We start from the raw sequence: 19834 nt of genomic DNA, 5'->3' as shown, positions 1-19834 counted from the left end.
TAAGATCCTTGAGTGTCTTATCCTATAACGCATATCTCCGGAAGTAGAGACCATCCTTAATGTAGACCAAGCTGATATCCATAAGGGGCAAAGCACATGTGATCAAGTTCTGGAACTCACCACCTACATCAAAAATAGCTTCCAAAAGAACGTGAAGACAGGTATAATGCTACAGGACTTCACCGCTGCCTACGATAGTGTGGCACACTGGCCTCCTCCTAAAGCCGTCCAGAGTGCTCCCAACCTTGTTTGGGATAGTTGGTGAAACACTTCTTTGCAATAGACAATTCAGAGTCCACCTCGGGTAAGGGAGAAGTGCATGGAGAAGGCCAGCCAACAGGCTACCACAGGGCTCAGTGCTAGCCCCAACTCTTTTCAACCAATATACAAATGACCTGCCAACAAATAAGTCCAAAAAGTGATCTATTGTTACGATCCCAGCTGATGTTGATACTGGACAAGTCAGATACCAGAATGTAACCTCGACAGATCCTAACTTTGTTTTTAGAAACCATGGAAGAAAGTTACTGAACAAATTCACAGGAGTTTACTCATGAACTTTTAACATAAAGAACAAAGCATTTATTAATCAAGAAAAAACAAACTATATTACACCAGACAAAAAGGTTAGAAAGATCTCAATACAAACACAAGAAAATGATTCAAACTCACACTATTCCTTTTATCCCAGCAATACCCTTACAGACACAAAAACCTAGTGAAGATTTACCACTATCTTAACACCAAGGCTTCTTTTGCCTGAGCTGGCCCAGCTGCAAATGGCTTTCTTCCAGCAGATTTCTGAGCATTCACTAGATGCATTTTCCCAAGCTGGTATTCCTCCGAGACACCCAAAACTGCACTCGAAATTCACTATTACTTCAACAATTGAGTGTTGAGCAAACACATGAGTTCCCTAAACTCAGTCCCCCAGCAACCTTGCAGTACTTCTTATCAGAGAGCTTAGAACTCCTGTCTTCTCTATCTGACATACACACTCTGAACTTCTTTACTTTCTTTCCCTATGACTGTGTGCATCACTGGACCCCTGTCACTAGGCAACAGCACATTTTTTTCTACTTTGTGTTTTTTCCCCAAATCACTTAACTACTAGCCTCTTTGTAACCCATCTCTTCACTTCACGGATTGTAAAACCTCATTAAAAATAAATGTATACAAACAAATCTAGAAAACCTGACCTTTCTGCTACGAGGCTCTCCAGACCACCCAAGCTCACAAAAAACTAAATGAAACTGAAACCATGTTCCACCTTTCTTATAACACAAATATAAATATAAATTAAAGTTATACATTGTTCCTAAGACCATGCTAATGGCATCTGTTGTGCCACCCAGGCTTCTTCCTTCTGCACTCTGCACCAGATCCTTAACGAAGACATTACAAAGTTGACGGACTACTGCAGCACATGATGTCTCACACTGAATCCCTCTAAAACCATATCTTTTATATTCCAAATCTACATTGCCAGTGCCAAAAAAGAATTGCATATCTACATGGAAGGTCAGAGACTAAAGCATGATCCCAATCCAACATACTTGGGAGTGACTCTAGATAGGAGTCTGTCCTTACAGGAAAATTTGAAGAAAACAGCAGCAAAGGTCAAAACCAGAAGCAACCTACTAAGCAAACTTGCTGGATCTACATGAGGCGCTGCTGCCACAATACTCTGGACCTCAGCACTTGCTCTATCATACTCTGCAGCAGAATACTGTGCACCTGTCTGGCAAAGTTCATCTCACACACATCTTGTTGACACAACTGAATTCAACAATGCACATCATAACTCAAACTCTTCGTTCAACACCCCTCCTCTAGCTTCCTGTCCTCGCGAACACCACTCTGCCACCCATCTGCCGGCTGACGAAAACCCACAAGCTGGTTGAAATCATTCGTGCTGTACTTCACTTATCACTCCATGATGACCTGTTCAACCCACCTGTTGCCGGCATCCGTCTTGATGCCCCTTATGGAGCACCCTTCCTGAGTAAGATCCACCAGCAGACATCCTTTGAATCAAGGGACGTCACTAACAAGTTCCTTGGAATAAACCCCATCTGTCAAACGGCAGGGTTTGAACTACTACGGCAAGAGTAAATGGGTTCAGGACAAACCAGGGCCTCTGTGCCGCCAATCTCCACCACTGGGGCCTCAGTACAAACTCCTTATGCACTTGTGGAAAGACACAAACAATGCTGCACATTACCAAGGAGTGTCCCCTCTAACAGACGAAGTGGTGAACTAGTCACCTTAAACTCAGCAAATGAGGATGTTATAGCTTGGCTTCAGAGATTTGCATTTGCTAAATAAGTAACAACAAAGTGGGCAAATGCTTTGTTTCATTACTACACCATTATCACTCCCTTCACTTTTTGTTCCATGTAATCTTTGTCATTTAACCTCTCCCACCCTCTGCCCTATCCTTACTCCCTCTTCCCTCTTTCAATGGTATAAAACCCATCATATTTCTACCTTCCTTCAGTTCTGAAGAAGTCATATTCGACTCAAAATGTCAACTCTGTTTCTCTCTCCACAGATGCTGAAGACCTGCTGAGTATTCCCAGTACTTTCTGTTTTTACTACATAGGTTTCAGTACAGTAGCAGGGTTAGAAACCTGATCGAAGGGATTCAAACATCAAGCTCCAGATAAGATGGGCACAGATTTAGGAGACATGCTCAATGACCTTGGAGAGGTGGAAATGGGGCATTGTTTGCAAGGATTCAGAGATCAAGGTTTTTTTTTGAAGGGAGGGATCATGACAGCAGATTTGAAGGAGAGAAGGACAACACTTGAAGAGGAAGAATCATTAATAATATCCAGATAAGATGGGGATCATGAGGAGAAGTTGGGTTGTCAACAGTTTAATGGGAATAGGTTCAAGAGAGCAGAAGATAGGGCTCATGGACAGGATCAGCTTGGATAGTATATGAGAGATCACAAAAGAAACTAGAGAAAGAAGCAAGTTCAAGACTAAGGCAGGAAGGTGCTTTAGAGGAAGCTTGGCCTAGTGGGCTAATGGAATGGGGAGAAGTGGCAAAGGCCTGGTCTTGATCTCAGTGACATGAGCTTCTCATACGTAATGTTGAAGGTGAGAGGGGAGGAGACAGGAGAGGGTGGTTTAAGGAGACAGTTTGCAGTAAAGAAAAGAAGCTGGGGTTACCATTGCATTCCAGGGTGATCCTGGAATAAAGAGCAGTTTTAGAAGACGAGAGAGAGTAGGACCCAATCATGCTTTACGTGGTCCATCCAGATCTGGCAGTGGATGGCTAAACCAGCTGGTCTTTCATATCCTTTCAAGCTTACATCTCTTGGACTTAAGGTAGTGGGAATGAAAGGCATACCAGAAAGCACAGCCAGGGAGACAGCAATTGTTTTATAGAGACTTGGTGGAGGTGAGATTGTGTTAGAGCAAATCAGTAGCTGCAGAAAAGTTGTGGTGAACGAAGGGCCAAAGGAAAAACAGTTGGGATATTGGAAGGGCGCTTGTAAGTGAATTGTGGGAAGAGTTTTTTTTTCCCCAGGGGTAGGTTCAGAAGGAGGAAAGGTTGGGATGTGGAAGAGGAGTGATTAGAGGTGGCTTTATCTGTGATTAATACAACGGGGCTAGCAAGTGACCGTGTAAGATAGGAGAGTCAAAGGCTGCCCATGAATATGAGTTGGGAAGTTTGCATGAAGAGATTTAGGGAGGATTAAGCAGTGAACTCAGAGGGGAGAGGGCATGATGAGTGAAGATGGAGGTTAAAATCACTGAGGTTGAGAAGTCATTAAGTGCAGAGGCTGAGAGGAAAACAGTGAAGGTACCTTGGTCAGAAAATTTTTATCATACTTGTGGGGTGGTAGAGAATAATGATTTTGAATGGGAGATAAGAAGCATGAAACAAGGTGAGGTGCTCAAAGGAGAAGAAAGTGTCAGAAGAGTGGGGAATCAGACCAAAGTGCAATCTGGGGCATTTTACCCGCAGGTCACAATCACAGGTTTTTACGCCGTATTGTCCCAAACCTGCCGTATTAGTTATGCATTCCCGAAAAACACGCCATTTCTATGGCGGGCATACTCTCATTCTCCTGCCCACCATCACCTCACTGCTTCATCAAGCCGGGCGCGATATTTAAAGTCCAGCCATATGCACACATCTCAAAGTGCTTCCAATCCACAACAACTTCAAGGAAGATGTCCACGAAAGGCAAAAAGACAACAGCCCCCTGGTTTGGTGATGCGTCACTGGAACGCCTTATGGATGCTGTGGAAGCCCGCCATGATGTTCTCTACCCCCAGTCTGGCCGCAGGTTGGGCAGCGGTGTTGCCAACCAGGCTTGAGAGGTGGTGGCAGTGGTGATCAGTGCCAATGCTGCACAGAAGAGGTTGGTCATCCAATGCAAATAGAGGATGAATGATCTCAGCCGGGGTGAGGCAACCATCTCATCACTCTAAACTCACACACTCAAGCCCATCACAAATTCAATGGCATCTCATTCAATGCTTGCTCAAGGGACATCACCACCCATTCTCTCACACATACCCTCACATGTCCATCTGGCCTCATCTCTTCTGGAAACTGCCTCCTCGGCCCTCACCATCTTGAGGCCACTTGCACAGATCAACATGGGTCTCCACACACACCCTGGGATACCCTCCTTCCCCAGTATAGCCCTCACCTTGCAGCCTCTTCCCTTGCCTGAGGCCACTTTGCCCCCTGCACCAAGCAAGCCCTAGCCCTGCAGCCATTGAAAAGCCACCCACATATGGCTGATCTGGTAGCTAGAAACCTGCCGTTAGCCCCCCTAAAAGTGATGTGGTGCTGTCTGTGAAGCCTGGTACTGATGGCTACAAGTGCTGACCGAAGCAAGGTAGGCAAACAAACCTTGAGTCCCAAGCGAAGTGCAGCCCGCCAGGTGCACATTGCTTATATGCTGTTGTGAAACACATCAGCATGTTATCCCGCCAACGTGGGCGGACCATCCAGCGAGGGGGGGGGGGGAATTCCAGCGGGCAGGCCTAATAATGATATGCTGATGTATTACAATGAGATTCCCGACGTCCAATGGCAAAGAACGTGGTCCGTCATCAACGGGCTGAGCGGACAATCACAAACTGCTTTCACAACGGCATGAAACCAATTGCGCCATATTGTCCGCTTACGCCACCGAACATGCCCGACGCCAGCGGGCACGGAAAACCCCGGTTCTGGTGTTAAGTGCCATATTATTGCCATGACTGTCTTGAAAGGGCAACTGGAGAGTATAGCCAGGTGAGGAGGCTTCATTAAAGGAAAAAGTGTCAGCACCCCTCAGCCAAGTTTCCCTTGAAGCCATGATGTTGATGCGATCATCCAAAATAAGTGCTTGGACGCAAGGGCCCTGTTCACAAGTGAACCGGGCATTTTGCAGAGAGATGTGTAGAGGGGCTGTGAGAACTGATCCTCCAGCAGAGTCCGCAGGGTAAGCAGTTGGAGGGGTGAGTTGGATAGGTAGGAAATTGGCAAGATTAGCTCCCAGTGGGCAGCAAGGTCAATGAAAGAGTAGGATGGGGCAATTGGGTTTACTTCTCGTCATGAGCCAGCACCAAGTGCTTCGATGAGCCCTGCAGAAGATGTCAAGAGAGGCACAGAGGGAAGCTGCAGGCTTATCTATGAGGGAGTCAAGCCTGTGATGGCAAATATAAATGCAACTTGTTGTTGACTATATTTTTTAAAAAGCATGCACTGACATAAAACCTTTGAGTCAATCGCCTTCACGTCTTCAAAATGTTGTAGCATAAAGATCACAGTAATGGGTGCCATTTCTTGTGAGTTTAAATCTGTTCTTAATTATGAAATAGAATTAACCCAACGTTATGCAAATTAAAAATTCCCTTTAAAGCTCAGCTTTGACAATTATAGGGAATACTATATAATATAGGTGAAGTAATCCACCGAAATGATAAATGATAAATAGATATGTCATTCTAATGCATACTAAAGTAAATGTATTAAATTGCTTCACACCACCATTATTAACAATATTAAAAATTACAATTGTTTTTTAGTGACCCACTGATAATTATAGTTCAGATAATATATTCATATTTGAGGCAATTTCCAGTGTTTCAGAATATTTGCATGTATTAATGCAGCTGGTTAACAGCCCCAATAACAGTGATTTAAGTGCTACATTCAAGTGCAGAAATACAACATTTCCCATAATTTTGTCATTACTTTTATACGCCATGGGGCTAGTTCCATGATTGAGAACTCCCACTGGGGCCACAGAGAACACAAGTCAGTAAATCGTTGGCCCTCAGACAGTAATTTTCCATTCATCAAAATTACTGGACAGAGAATCACAGGTGTAGGATTTCCTGACCAGTCCTTCTTGCAAGCATCACTCCTCACTGGGGTTACTGATTGTGAATTGACCCTTAGATCCATACACTGTATTTGTTAAGTTTTGTATTACTGAGATACAGCTATCACAAAAATGGTTTAAGTTATAAAACTAACAAAGCGTTTGTTTCCTAGCATTCAGTTCCTATTGAGTATGGACCCACAATGCATAAACAAACTCTAATCTGGCAATATCACTCAGTGACAGCATACGGTTTGCTAACATGGGAAGAAAGGAGAGAACAAAATGAAGCTAGTGCAGTAGTAATTACACTTCCAGGAGCTTGGAGTTAAGGAAAGCTGCTGTGGAAGAGTAGGGGGGCTTTGCATAGCAGCTAGTAATACTATGCCTGACCTGGGAGCGCTCGATACTGACAATGGTTGGCTATATTGTAAGAAATGTTCCATACCCCAGCACTGACTGCCTTCAATGTGCATAAAATTAAACATACAAATTTAAAAATAAATTTTATGACCCATTCAAGATGAAACCAAAATATTAAAGGCAATGAACCACTTTATTAAAAGAAATCCAATAACAATTCATACACCAAGTATTGGTTCCATTTTCAATGTAGTATGAATGTAGAATTCTCAATGCTACTCACATTATTCTCAAAAGTCAGAGTTCCATGCACAGATACTCAATCACAGGTGGTATGTAGTTTGCCACCCACTGAACACCAGTGCAATTTTTAAGCAACTTGCATTTGGATCGGGCCTTTAATAAAATAAAGCTTCCCAAAGCACATCACAGAGGAATTATATAAATAAAATATGATGGCAAGTCACAAAAGGAGCTATTAGGGCAAATGACCAAAAGGTTGGTAAAAGAGGCAAATTTTGAGGAGCGTCTTAAAGGCAAAAAGTGAGGCAGAGAGTTATAGGGAGGGAATGCCAGGGCTTAAGGCCTAGACAGCCAAGGGCACAGCCATCAATGGAGAAGGGATTGAAATCGGGGACAGATTAGATTTAGAGGAGCACAGATATCTGATGGGTTGTGGGGAGAGTCAAGGCCACAGAGGAACCAGAAAACAAGGATGAGAATTTAAAAATCAAGACATTGCTTAATTAGCAGGTCATCAAATATAGGGGGGGTGAGTGAATAGGATTTGGTATAAGTCAGGCTACAGGCAGCAAAGTTTTGGATTACCTCAAATTTACCAAAGGTAGAACATGGGAAGCCAGCCAGTAGTACGATGGAATAGTCAACCTAGAATAATAAAAGGGATTCAGCAGCAGGGGAGCTGAGGCAGGTTTAGAGTTGAGCAATGTTACAGAGGTGGAAATAGGTGGTCTTAGCAATGGATATGTGATCAGAAGCTCATCTTGGGGTCAAATATGACACCAAGGTTGCAAAAAGTCTGGTTCAGTCTCAGAAAGTTATCAGGGAGAGGGATGGAATCGGATGCTAGGGAAAGGAATTTGTAGTGAACACCAAAGACAGTGTTTGCAGTCTTCCCGACACTTAACTGAAGGAAATTTCTGCTCATCCTGTACTCAATGTCAGACAAGCAATCTGACAATTTAGACTGGCTATCGTCAGTGTACACGTGGAATCATGTGTTTTTGGATGATGTCACGGTAGCTGAAAAGACTGATCAAATAGCCTATTTCAGTCATTAAGTAAATGACAGCAATACAAGCTTTTAGAGTTTGTTTCAACTTTAAGAGTGTACTTTATTAGCAGGGCTTTACACCAGATGCTTTCATTCTGCAGTGGATGAGTGAGTACATTATTTCCAAGTGGTCTTGCTATCTGTGCACTACTGTGCATTTGCTTGTTGTACATTATGTAACTGGCACTTCTTTAAAATTAATTCTTCCGGTGTGAATGCCAGGGCAGGCCAACCTTTATTACCCAATCCCTTGTTGTCCTGAATTGTTGATAGTGAGCCGCCTTCTCAAGAACATCCTGACACAGCTCCCATACTTACCTTAAACCAGTTTGAGCCTAGTTAGCCCACTATTGTGATTTAACTAAATATCTTTCTGAATTTACTATTTCTATAACAGTAACTATCTTGTATGTCCATTAAGTCCCCTATTATTGACATCCGTTCAAAACTGAAGAGCCCAATTGTTTCTAATCTTATAATTCAGTCCACTGGCACCAGGAATCATAACGCGGCTCTTCCCTACACTGCCTCTAAGGCCCAAGTATCATCTTTGTTTCTTGGGACCAACACAGGATACAGTACTCCAGTTTGAGATCTGACCAAGGACCACAATATATCTCAGTGCTCTAATGATTTTGTTAAATGCTGCTCAATCACCAAAAGTTCAGCATCAATCTGACCAGTCACCATTATTGTAAAATGCATCTGTACCTATGTTGGATGAAAACAATATGAGGCTTAGTTATAATGGCTCTCTGTAGTCAAACAGCCTAACGGTACTCATTGCCTAGACTTAGAAATTAAGACAAGCCACTTAGGAGAAAGACACCAAAAACTATTGGTAGCTATGAAACCATACCTAAGGCTGAGAAAAAAGAAAATAGGGCACAATAATTAGAGGAAAATACTGCATTAATTTAAAAATGGGCATGAATAGACATAACTCAGCAGTGTATTTTAAATTTGCTTCTTTGCCTTTAATTCCCTTTTATGGTGAACAAACATTTAATTGGGATTGTTTATTACCAGGAATACCATAGTCCCAGACAAAAGGTGTACGCCAGACATGTTTACCAAACAACTTACAAGCTACAATCTACAAGCTACAGTCACCCACAAGGAAACTGAGCTACAAAAACTCATGGATTGTCTCTCCCATGCCTGTAACTTGTTCTCCCTGACAATAAGCATTTGGAAACCATGAATATTGGACAGGGTGTCACAGCTCCGTCTCTGATCACACCAAACACACCACTGAAAGTGGTTGGCAAATTCTGCTAACTTGGATCCATGGTGACAGACAATCTGTCACTTGATGCAGAACTTCATACACACATAGGGAAAACAGCTACCACTTTTGACCAACTCACAAAACTTGCATGGAGTAACTTCAAGCTGACTCTTAGGATCAAGATGTAGGTTTACGAGGCCTGTGTTCTCAGCACCTTGTTGTATGGCTGAAAAACGTGGACAACTTACAGGTATCAAGAAAGAAAGCTCAACAAAATTTGTTTCTTGCGGTACATTCTGAATATATCACCCAAGGACAAAATTACGAATGCCGCAGTCCTCTCAAGTATACTGGCACTTAACAAGCAGAGGCAGCTTTGTTGACTTGACACATTCACAGGATGGAAGATGATCACATATCTAAGGATCTTCTGTATGACAAGATAGCCAGAGCCAGAGGACCAGTACGATACCCAAAGCTCTGTTCCAAAGATGCTTGCAAACATGACATGAAGGCCCTAAACATTGATTCTCGCATTTGGGAGACACTAGCTGATGACAGAGGAAAGTGGCGACATCCCCTGTGGGATGGTATGTGCCACTATGACAGTCAGTGGCTGCAGCATTTTGACAATAGGCATCAACACCAAAAACAATGATACACAACAACACCTGATAACCACTTCATGAGCAGCACTTGTAGCAGAACCTGCCTCTCACGGATTGGCCTCTTCAGCCATCAGCAAAAATGCACCATATTTAGTTTATCCCATCCCCTACGAATTTGATTTGCTGCATGTCCATCATCTTACGTAGATGGAAAGATGCTGCCAACAAAGTACAACCTACAATCTAGCTAACTCAATAAAAGACATCAATATTTTCTGTTACATCAATTTTAAGTTTGCAAACTGTGTCCAAAAACATTGACTTTAGCAAATTCTGCAGTCAGCTTTAAACATTAAAAAAAACTTCTTAAAAAAGTGAAAAATGAAGGATAAATACAAAAGTTGCATTTTCAAACTCCTCTTATCTTATGCTTTGATCCCAAATCCAAGCACATTTTTCACCTATGAAAAATCCTTTGGAAATCTAAACCTTTGGAAATAAGCATGAGTGTTTAAACAAAAGTTGCAATATTTTGGAAGTAAGCTCCAGGATACTTTCACGTAGAAACAAAGAAAATAGGAGCAGGAGTAGGTCATTCGGCCCTTCGAGCCTGCTCCGTCATTCAATATGATCATAACTGGTCTTCTATCTCAACGCCGTACTCCCATGCTCTCTCCATACCCCTTGACACCTTTAGGATCCAGAATTCCATCTATTTCCTTCTTAAATATATTCAGTGACTTGGCCTCCGCAGCCTTCTGTGGCAGAGAATTCCATAGGTTCACCACCCTCTGAGTGAATAAGTTTCTCCTCATCTCAGTCCTAAATGGTTTACCCGTATCCCGAGACTATGACCCCTTGTTCTAGACCCCCCCCCCAGCCAGAGGAAATATCATCCCTGCATCCAGTCTGTCCATCCCTGTCAGAATTTTATATGTTTCAATGAGATCTCTTCTCATTCTTCTAAACTCTAGTGAATACAAGCCTAGTCAACCCAATCTCTCTTCATACAACAATCCTGCCATCCCAGGAATCAGTCTGGTGAACCTTTGCTGCACTTCCTCTATGGCAAGTATATCCTATCTTAGGTAAGGAGACCAAAACTGCACACAATACTCCTGGTGTGGTCTCACCAAGGCCCTGTACAGCTGCATCCTTGCTCCTGTACTCAAGTCCTCTTGCAATGAATGCCAACATACCATGCCTTCTTAACTGCTTGCTGCACCTGCATGCTTGGTTTCAGTGATTGTTGTACAAGGACATCCAGGTCCCTTTGTACATCAACATTTCCCAATCTATCACCATTTAAACAATACTCTGCCATTCTGTTTTTCCTACCAAAATGGATAACTTCACACTTACCCACGTAATACTGCATCTGCCATGTATTTTCCCACTCACTCAACCTGTCTAAATTGCCCTGAAGCCTCTTAACCCCCTCTTTAGTGCTCACATTCCCACCAAGTTTCATGTCGTCAGCAAACTTGGAAATGCTACATTTGGTTCCCTCACCCAAATCATTGATATATATTGTGAAATAGCTAGGACCCAAGCACTGATCCCTGCGGGCCCCACTAGTCAATGTCTGCCCCTCCAAAAAAGACCCATTTATTCCTACTTTGTTTCCTGTCTGCTAACCAATTCTCAATCCATGCCAATATATCACCCCCAATCCCATGTGCTTTAATTTTACACTCTGACCTCTTATGTACAACTTTATCAAAAGCTTTCTGCAAACCCAAATACATCACATCCACTGGTTCTCCCTTATTTATTCTGCTAGTTATGTTCTCATAAACTCCAGTAGGTTTATCAAGCATGATTTCCCTTTCATAAATCCATGTTGACTTTGTCTAATCTTGTTGATATGTTCTAAGTGTCCTGTTATCACATCCTTTATAATAGACTCTAGCATTTTCCCTACTACTGATGTTAGACTAACCAGTCTGTAATTCGCTGTATTCTCCCTCCCCCCTTTTTCAAATAGTGGGTTTACATACATACTTCTTTGAAAGTCACCATGTCCTTACGGCTGCACTTCCTTTTACGGGAGCCTTTTCGGTCCTTTTTACTAAACTCGACCCATTTTGTGACCTAATGTTAATAAAAAATCTCAGTTACTGAAGTAAAACACCACATTTATCACATATATATTTTGGTATTAAGGCAATATGCTCTTCAGACTTCCTATCACACTAAATATTTCTAACTGGAAATAATCTTAAAACGATGTTGAATAGACTTAGTCCAACAGTGTAGAATAGCAACTTATCGAGTTTGTGTCTGTTTTCTCCTTGTTATTAGGCGTCTTTCGAATCATTAGTATATTTTAAAAGAAAAATAGGGGATAAAACACAATGATTAAACTTGCCAAATTTCCAAGCTCCAATCTGACAGCCACTTACGGAACAGCGTCCCTCACCTCATCCTGCACTTCGCGAACCAGTCGGCTCTCTGTCCACTTCAGAGTGTCATCCAAAAGAGGCTAAAGAGAGAAAAGAAGCCTGAAGTTTCACATTTTCAAACCTCAAGGAACAGGAACTTTAGTTTACTTTTTGTTATAATTAAATCCGCTCACGCCCCTTTTGATTGCGTTTCACCCCTAGACCACAGGCAGAGCCCGGCTTGCAATAGCGCCATCCCCTTGCTCTGTCCATTGGTCTCCACAACCACCATCTCGCTCCTCAGCCCACACTCACCTCCTCTCCCTCCAAACCCATGGCAAATTACCGCGAAAACAACTCGGGACGCCTCCAACCGGAATATTTGGTGGTTTATGACAGCTGCAAGAGCGCGTGATTACCATTTTTCCTACCCCTGCTGCTATAATAAAAGTTCACATTGTCGCTTCCTTCCCATCAGTGTGTGTGGCTGGCTGCTTCTCCCTTGAGCTGAGCAGGATTTGTATCGCTTTGTGCTACACGTGGCCGCTGCCGCTCGCGGTCTGTGCGCGAGCGCGAGAACTCTCCTCCCCCTGACACAACGTTCCACACCGAGCGAGCGAGCAAGTGGCGGCACCGCTGGTCCCAATGCCAGTCCCCGGAGCACCGTCTAACTCCTTCGGTACCGACTGAAGGCGGAGTTACAAATACATGTTCAAAAATAAAGCAGACTCGCTCGGATGGGGACAAAATTACAGCTTCGCTTTTTTGTTTGGTGTGGTACCGCCCCGTATGTAGGTGGGCGGTGAGTGGGAGCCGGGAATGTGAAAATGAACTTGATCCAACATTGATCATTCAACCAGCAAAAGCCTCATTGTCCTTCGGATACCAAACATAACTTATCTACTGCCCCAGCTAACTGCTGTCAAGCTACACAATAACAAAACACTTGTATTCAGTGCTGCCAACATGGCAAGTTAATACAAATACATTAAATACTTCTCCGACTTTGCATGCAAATGACAAAGTTTAATCTTCAATAGAGAATCCAAACGCACTGTGCCCACTGAAACGCTAAAAAAGCATTCTACTCACTTCAATATTTCATTTTTGGTTCCGATTATATGTATATATTTCGCCCAGATTGCACACTTCCCTGCTTACAGTATATCACCCGTGGTAATCTTTTTGACGAAATATTTAGTAGCTGCTACGTGAAAGTTAAATTAATATAAACACGTTTTCTGAACAATAGAGTGTAAAATGCATTAATTCATTGTACGATAGTTTCACCAACAAAAACAACTTGCATTTATATAGTGCCTTTAATATAGTAAAAACAAGTCCCAAGGCATTTCACAGGAATATTAATAACGTTTGACATGGAACCATAAAAGATGATATTGGGACAGGTGATCAAAAGCTTTGGCAAACAGGTCGGTTTTGGAAGCTTGCTAAAGGGGAGTGAGCTAGAGACATAAAGAGGTTTATCGAGGGAATTCCAGATCTTGGCAGTTGCAGGCACAGGGCCAATAGTGTTTTCTTAAAGCAGTAATACTGAACAGCCAGAGTATCTCAAATAATCTGCTACAAGATCAAAGCTAATGCATTTTACAATGCCGTTTCATTCTATTTTTTGCACCATATTGTACTATTCAGATATTCAAAACCATCTATCACAACAGTCCCCTACCCCATGTTTCTCTGAGCCATTAGAATCAGACCTGCACAACTAATGTTTTGGCACAACTGTAGGGTCTTGTTAGCTGCACTATAATGTGTCACACTATGTTTTGCTCAAGGATCACTGTCAGGAATGCTGCATCACAAAGTAATTGGATGTGTAGCTCCACACAATGTGAGCTCCTGATTTGAATTAGGGAGGTGCCAAATGAAAACCAGATACTATGCCACATAAAGAGAACTACTGTTGTTTTATTCAATAATTCTATTTTAATAGAGTCCTTTCATTTGCTGGACAGAAACTGGGGTACAGTAATCGTAGCATTTCCTGCCTTTTTTTGAAAGGAACTGCAGCATCACATATAACTTGTCAACATTTGATAAACAGTGAATCCCAGAGGCACCAATCCCTATCAAGGACCAGAAGTAAATGAGAAGTAGACCTTAGCAAATGCCAGTTGAATTATTTGTACCAGTGTACTAACATATCTCATTGCATGGTAAAATAAATACCCTCCACCCACCTTTCTGCTTCATTTTATATCTGATGGGTTAAACTACAGAACAAATGCTCATTGCTGTTCATGTGGGGATTTTTCTCTTATAAAGGAACACCACTAATAATTTGAGGAACACTGACATAGACATTGATCTGACTGTATTACAGGCTAATTTTGAACATAACAACAGTCCTTTATCAGGTACCAAGTCATGGATATCCTGGGTTTTCTTTCATCCACAGCCATGTATTTAATCTCAATCCTCAATATACTGCTGTATACATATTGTTATAGGAATAAACAGACTATATGCACTCTGCTCAGCATGTTCTGGAGTTCCAAATACAGGAAACTAATTTGACAAATGTTGCTAGTATAACAGGCCACAACACTGGCGAACATCTGTAGTATGTTCAATGCAAAATACCAATTTCACAAGAGTCCCCTGTAAAACCAAAAGAAGTGCAACCCTTCTAAATCAATATGCCTGTGCATATAAGATGCAATGGTAACTGTATCTGTTATGGCAATTGTAGTAAAGCTGGTTGTAAGTCTCAGGCCAACAGGGTTCCATTGAATGAATAGGATGCGATATGACATTTTGGCTAGTGAAAAAGAACTAACGATATTCATATTTTCTTAAATACCAGATGGTCAGCAAACCTCAGGATCAACAGGGCCAAATGAGATGATATCTCAATGCATGCTCTAAATAAAACTAACAAAAGCCGTATGCGCTGTCTCAATGAATACTTTTAAATAGCATATTTCTTGAGAAATGTCTGGTTGTGCAATCTGACAGCAAATCTCCTCACACCTCTTGATCCATATCATATAGAAAAAAAGCTGAGTGTTTATGGAGCCCTGGTAAGCATGATATTAAATTGAGCTATGAACACTATTGTGCAAGGGAAGTTGCTAGACTATTATAAACTAGTTACCTATACAAGAGGCATAGAATGTTAGAACCACTCTTGACATGGTAACCATAACCTTTAAGTTTGACTTTTTGTTTTGTAATGTTATTCTGTAATTTAGTACCATTAAAAAAAAACATAATTAAAGACAATTTGTTGCTGTGAACTTGATTGTCCAATCTTATGACTGCCAGCATTAGAGTTAATGGGGCAACAACAACTTGTACTTCTATAGTGCCTTTCACATACTGAAACATTCTAAGCGCTTCACAGGAATGTAATAAGTGAGAGAATAGATGTTTTTATTTAATATTTTGGGGAATATTGGGGAATGTGTTATTCTGTAAAGAAGGCTGGAAGTCTGTGTGTGTGAGATTTAATTAAGCTGAAAAGAGTTTGATAGCAGTTGGGTCATCTGGGGGTATGGAAACATGAACAGTTTGAGGTACATGTAAATAGGTTAGATCTAACATTTGCATTTTTAGATAAGTTGAAAGGTTGTTTGAATTTCAAAGGCAAATCAGAGGTAACAAGGAAAATGTTTGCATCTTGCAGGAGTCCATAGGTAAATAGTAGCGGAGATATTATATCTTTATTGACCCAAAAGCAAAGACAAGATGGAAACATGAAAGATTCTATATTTGGAAGGGTTTGAGTTTCAATGGGGTGTGAGAATGATGGGACTGAGATGAAAGGAGAAAAAAAGTATATGAGAGTTACTGTGGGTAGCTGCTTTTTAGCTATTGAGCTGGATAGCTGTTGAGCCATTAAGCTGGAGATAGCTGGAGCAGTTTGAGCTGTTGAAGTCTTGGGCTGCAGCAAACAGTTTTATCCTGACGTGAATTCCACAGCAAAGTGGAAAAGGGTACAGGTCATGTGGTACATTCTCACTGAAGCTATAGCAGTCTGCCTTGGATGATATTGCTGGATTCCATATTTAAATATCTATAAGGGAGTGTTGCCTGGCAAGTGTTTACTTGTGGGTTTGACCAAGAAGAGGGTTTTGGGGGGAACGTTTTGTAAGACTAACCTTAATTGTGTAACTGTAATCTTGTGTGCTTAAGTTTTCTTTTGTTTTTGTTAATAAAAATTTTGCTTTTAATTTTTAAAAACCCAAAAATGTTACTGGACCTCTTACTGTTGAGATTGGTACATCTTCTCATTATTAGAATACAAAAAAAAGCCCTGGTCATAACATAAGACAAAAATTGACACGGACCCCAAAAAGAAGACGGACAGGTAGCTGAAGGTTTGGTCGAAGAGGTAGATTTTGCAAAGGTAAAGGGGCTCTGTGATTAGGAGTAACTTATTAGCATGGAGAAAGGATTGCTTAAAGGACGGAAAACAATGAGTAGGAATCAATGGGTCATTTTAAGGTTGGAAGGCAGTTATGAGTGGGGTGCTGCATGGATCAGTGCTAGGACCTCAGCTATTTACAATCTATATAAATAACAGATGAAGGGGCCAAATCTAATGCATGTAAGTTTGCTCGTGATACAAAGTAAGGTGGGAAAGGAAGCTGTGAGGAGGACAGGAATAATCTACAAAGGAATATGGATAGGTTAACTAAGTGGGCAAGAAAATGGGAGATGGAATATAATGTGCGCTTATTCACTTCGGTAGGTAGAACAGAGAAACGGAATACTTTTTAATGATAACAAACTATTAAATATTGGTGTTCAGAAGAATGCGTGTATTATTGCATGTGAAACACATGCAGTTCACATGCAGGTTGAATCAGAGTCATTATAGGACAGAGGGAGGCTGCTTGGCCCATCAAGTCCATGCCAGCTCTCTGGATGACAAACCAGTTAGTCCCATTACCCTGCTCTATTACTTCTCTCAAATTCCTATCCAATTTCCTTCTGAAATCATTGATCGCCTCCACTTCTATCACCCTCTGGGGCAGAGAGATCCAGATCATTACCATTCACTTTGTAAAGAAGTTCTTCATCACATTCCCCTGCATCACTTTTCCAAAGCCTTGAATCTGTGTTCCCCGAGTCCTTGTAGAATCAGCTAATGGGAGCAGCTTTTCTTTGCGTACCTTGTCTAAATTTGTCATAACCTTGTACACTACTTTCAAATCTTCCCTCAATTTTCTTTACTCTGAGGAGAACAGCCCCAGTGTCTCCAACCTAACCTTGCAACTAAAATCTTACTGAACAATTGGGGATAAGAATTTTAAAATTGACGCATTACTGAATCAGGATCCACTCAATATTTCTCTTATAAAGGCCAGCAATAAATGAAAAATCCAGAGTCATTGAGTTTATCTTGTTGCATGCAAGATTATTATCTTCAAGAAATTATTTATCATCTCAGATTGCATTGCCAAAATTAATTGGGTCATTATCTGTTAGCCATGGCTCATTTAGCAGCACTTGTGCCTCTGAGTAAAAACGTTGTGGGTTCAAGTCCCACTCCAGGGACGTGATCATATAATCCAGACTGTCAGCACAATACAACACTCCTTCAGCACTGCAATGTCAAAAGTGCCATCTTTTGGATGACATTTTAAACTGAGGCCCCATCCGCTCTCTCAGCTGGATGTGAAAGATCCCATGGCATTATGCACTGTTAATAGAAATTGATCTTAACAAAACAATTATGGACTGGTAATTCTCCTCATAAGGACCCTGTAAATGACATGATTTATGGTCCAGTGATACCAGTCACCCTTGGAGGTCCAGAAAGGAAACAACTGAAACTGTGGAATCTCACTCCCACAGGTAGTAAATTGTTCCAAGAGGTTTTTACATTTTAGCTTTCTTACTTTTCTTTGTATTTTTTTCCTCCTATTCCACCATCTTTCCCTCTCTTTATTTCTCTTTCTGTTTCTAATATGACTAATTCATCTTACTTCCTTCTCTGTCGCATGCTATATCGCGAGATCTTAATATAGGGCCTTAGTTAAATCTTGCGTGTTGTATCCAGTTCTGGTTACCAAGGCAAAAGGAAGAGATTCAAGTGCTAGTGAGCATTTAAGTGCAGAACATCAACAAGGCTGATCCTTAGTAGCAAACGTCTGAGTTATCAGAAAAGGCTAGAGAAACTTGAAATTTTCAGCTTTGAAAGGAGCATCTGGGTTATGATGTTAAAGAGGTATATTAAACAGAATGGAAAATGTAAATCCAGAAAATTATTTTAAATTAAATTGTGAAATTAATTCAACAAACCACACATCCCAGCTAGTGAAAAATAAATTTAGGATGGTAATCAGAAAGCTTTTCTTGACACAAAGAATGGTCAATACATGCAAGGTTCTCCGAGACACAGTAATGGAGCTGAAAACCCTTGATCATTTAATAACCAGTTGGATGCTGCAATGATGCACTGGGGATTATTTTGCAATGGATGAACTAAGATCAGTCAGCGCGTCTTCCTCACCTGTGGCCTCAGTGGGATGGCAATAGAGGTGCAAAACTGAGGAGAAAATTAACTTCTATTTCCACTTGTGATTAGCATCAAAGATAACTAATATAGATGGACAACAGGATGCAAGAATAGGATCTGGCTTAGCAGCGATCCCCTGATGATATAATGGCTAACTGAATTACTGACAAACATCCCTGAAAACAAATTTCAGCAGGAGAGACGAGCAAGGATAAAAAAAACTACAAAAAACCCCTTTTCCTCTGCAAATTATCTCCTCACTGTAGTGCAATTTTGAAGAAGAATTAAGGGATGCAAGCAATCAAAAGTGCATCCTGCAGCATACAAGATTGCGGTCATTGCTGCCATCAGTCCCTCGAAATGAGAAAGACGTCTGCCAGGCTTCATGATTTGAGTGTTCTCAGGTTACTCAGCAGGCCAACCCCGTGGCCGGAGGCCTTTGTGACTAGAGGACAAAAGTTGCCCTGAGAAAGGGGGGTTCTTAAGCCAGGCTCCTGCCGTCTTCCCTTCCACTTCTGTTGCTTCTCCTCAGCAGAGTTTACATGATCAGTTTTCAATGGTGTTGCGGCTTTCTGGATGAGGCATCGCCTCATGGCAAAGTTTGTGGCAAGCTCCTCCCACACATCAATGTAAATTTTTCTCCTTTTCAATAAAGCCTTCAGAATGCTCTCAAGATGTTTTCTCTATCCTCCTTGAGATCAGGTGCCATTCTTAAGTTGTGAAAAGAGGATCTGCTTTGGAAATCGATTATTTGGCCTTTGGATGCAGTATCAAGGTCAATGGACACTACAACCGTTGTGTGTTGCCAGGGCTTGAAAGTTGCAGCTATGAAGAAAGATTGGGTAGGTTAGGGTCATTTTCCTTAGAACAGAGGGGTCTGAGGGGGTGACCTTACTGAGGTGTACAAAATTATAAAGAGTCTAGATAGGGTAGAAGGAAAAACGTGTTTCCCCTAGCTGAGGGGTCAATTACCAGGGGGCATAGATTTAAAGTGATTGGTAGAAGGATTAGAGGGGACATGAGGAAAAACTTTTTCACGCAGAGAGTGGTGGGCATCTGGAATTCACTGTGCGAATTGATGGTTGAGGCTGAAACACTCAACTCATTTAAAAGGAAC

At 41.6% G+C, this 19834-nt stretch overlaps 1 protein-coding gene across 7 annotated transcripts in view; it reads right to left on the bottom strand.

The window, feature by feature from the left end:
- Positions 1-19834, bottom strand: part of aopep (aminopeptidase O (putative)) — a 339483-nt gene that overhangs the window by 160270 nt on the left and 159379 nt on the right. For all 7 annotated transcript variants that reach the window (XR_013580231.1, XR_013580232.1, XM_078568338.1 and 4 more), the window contains 2 exons: positions 12263-12325; positions 11845-11934 (listed from right to left, as the gene is read on the bottom strand). Coding sequence is in view for 5 of the 7 variants with exons in the window: in XM_078568338.1 (XP_078424464.1) it covers positions 11845-11934; positions 12263-12325 (153 nt within the window). In the remaining 2 variants the exon portion in view is untranslated. Of the gene's footprint in view, positions 1-11844; positions 11935-12262; positions 12326-19834 lie in introns of those variants that run through there.

Source organism: Cetorhinus maximus, chromosome 2, assembly GCF_964194155.1.
Source record: "Cetorhinus maximus chromosome 2, sCetMax3.hap1.1, whole genome shotgun sequence".
In the NCBI taxonomy this organism is placed as follows: domain Eukaryota; kingdom Metazoa; phylum Chordata; class Chondrichthyes; order Lamniformes; family Cetorhinidae; genus Cetorhinus; species Cetorhinus maximus.
The sequence above is the reverse complement of the archived record's forward strand: the minus strand, read 5'-3'. Positions and strand labels throughout refer to the sequence as shown.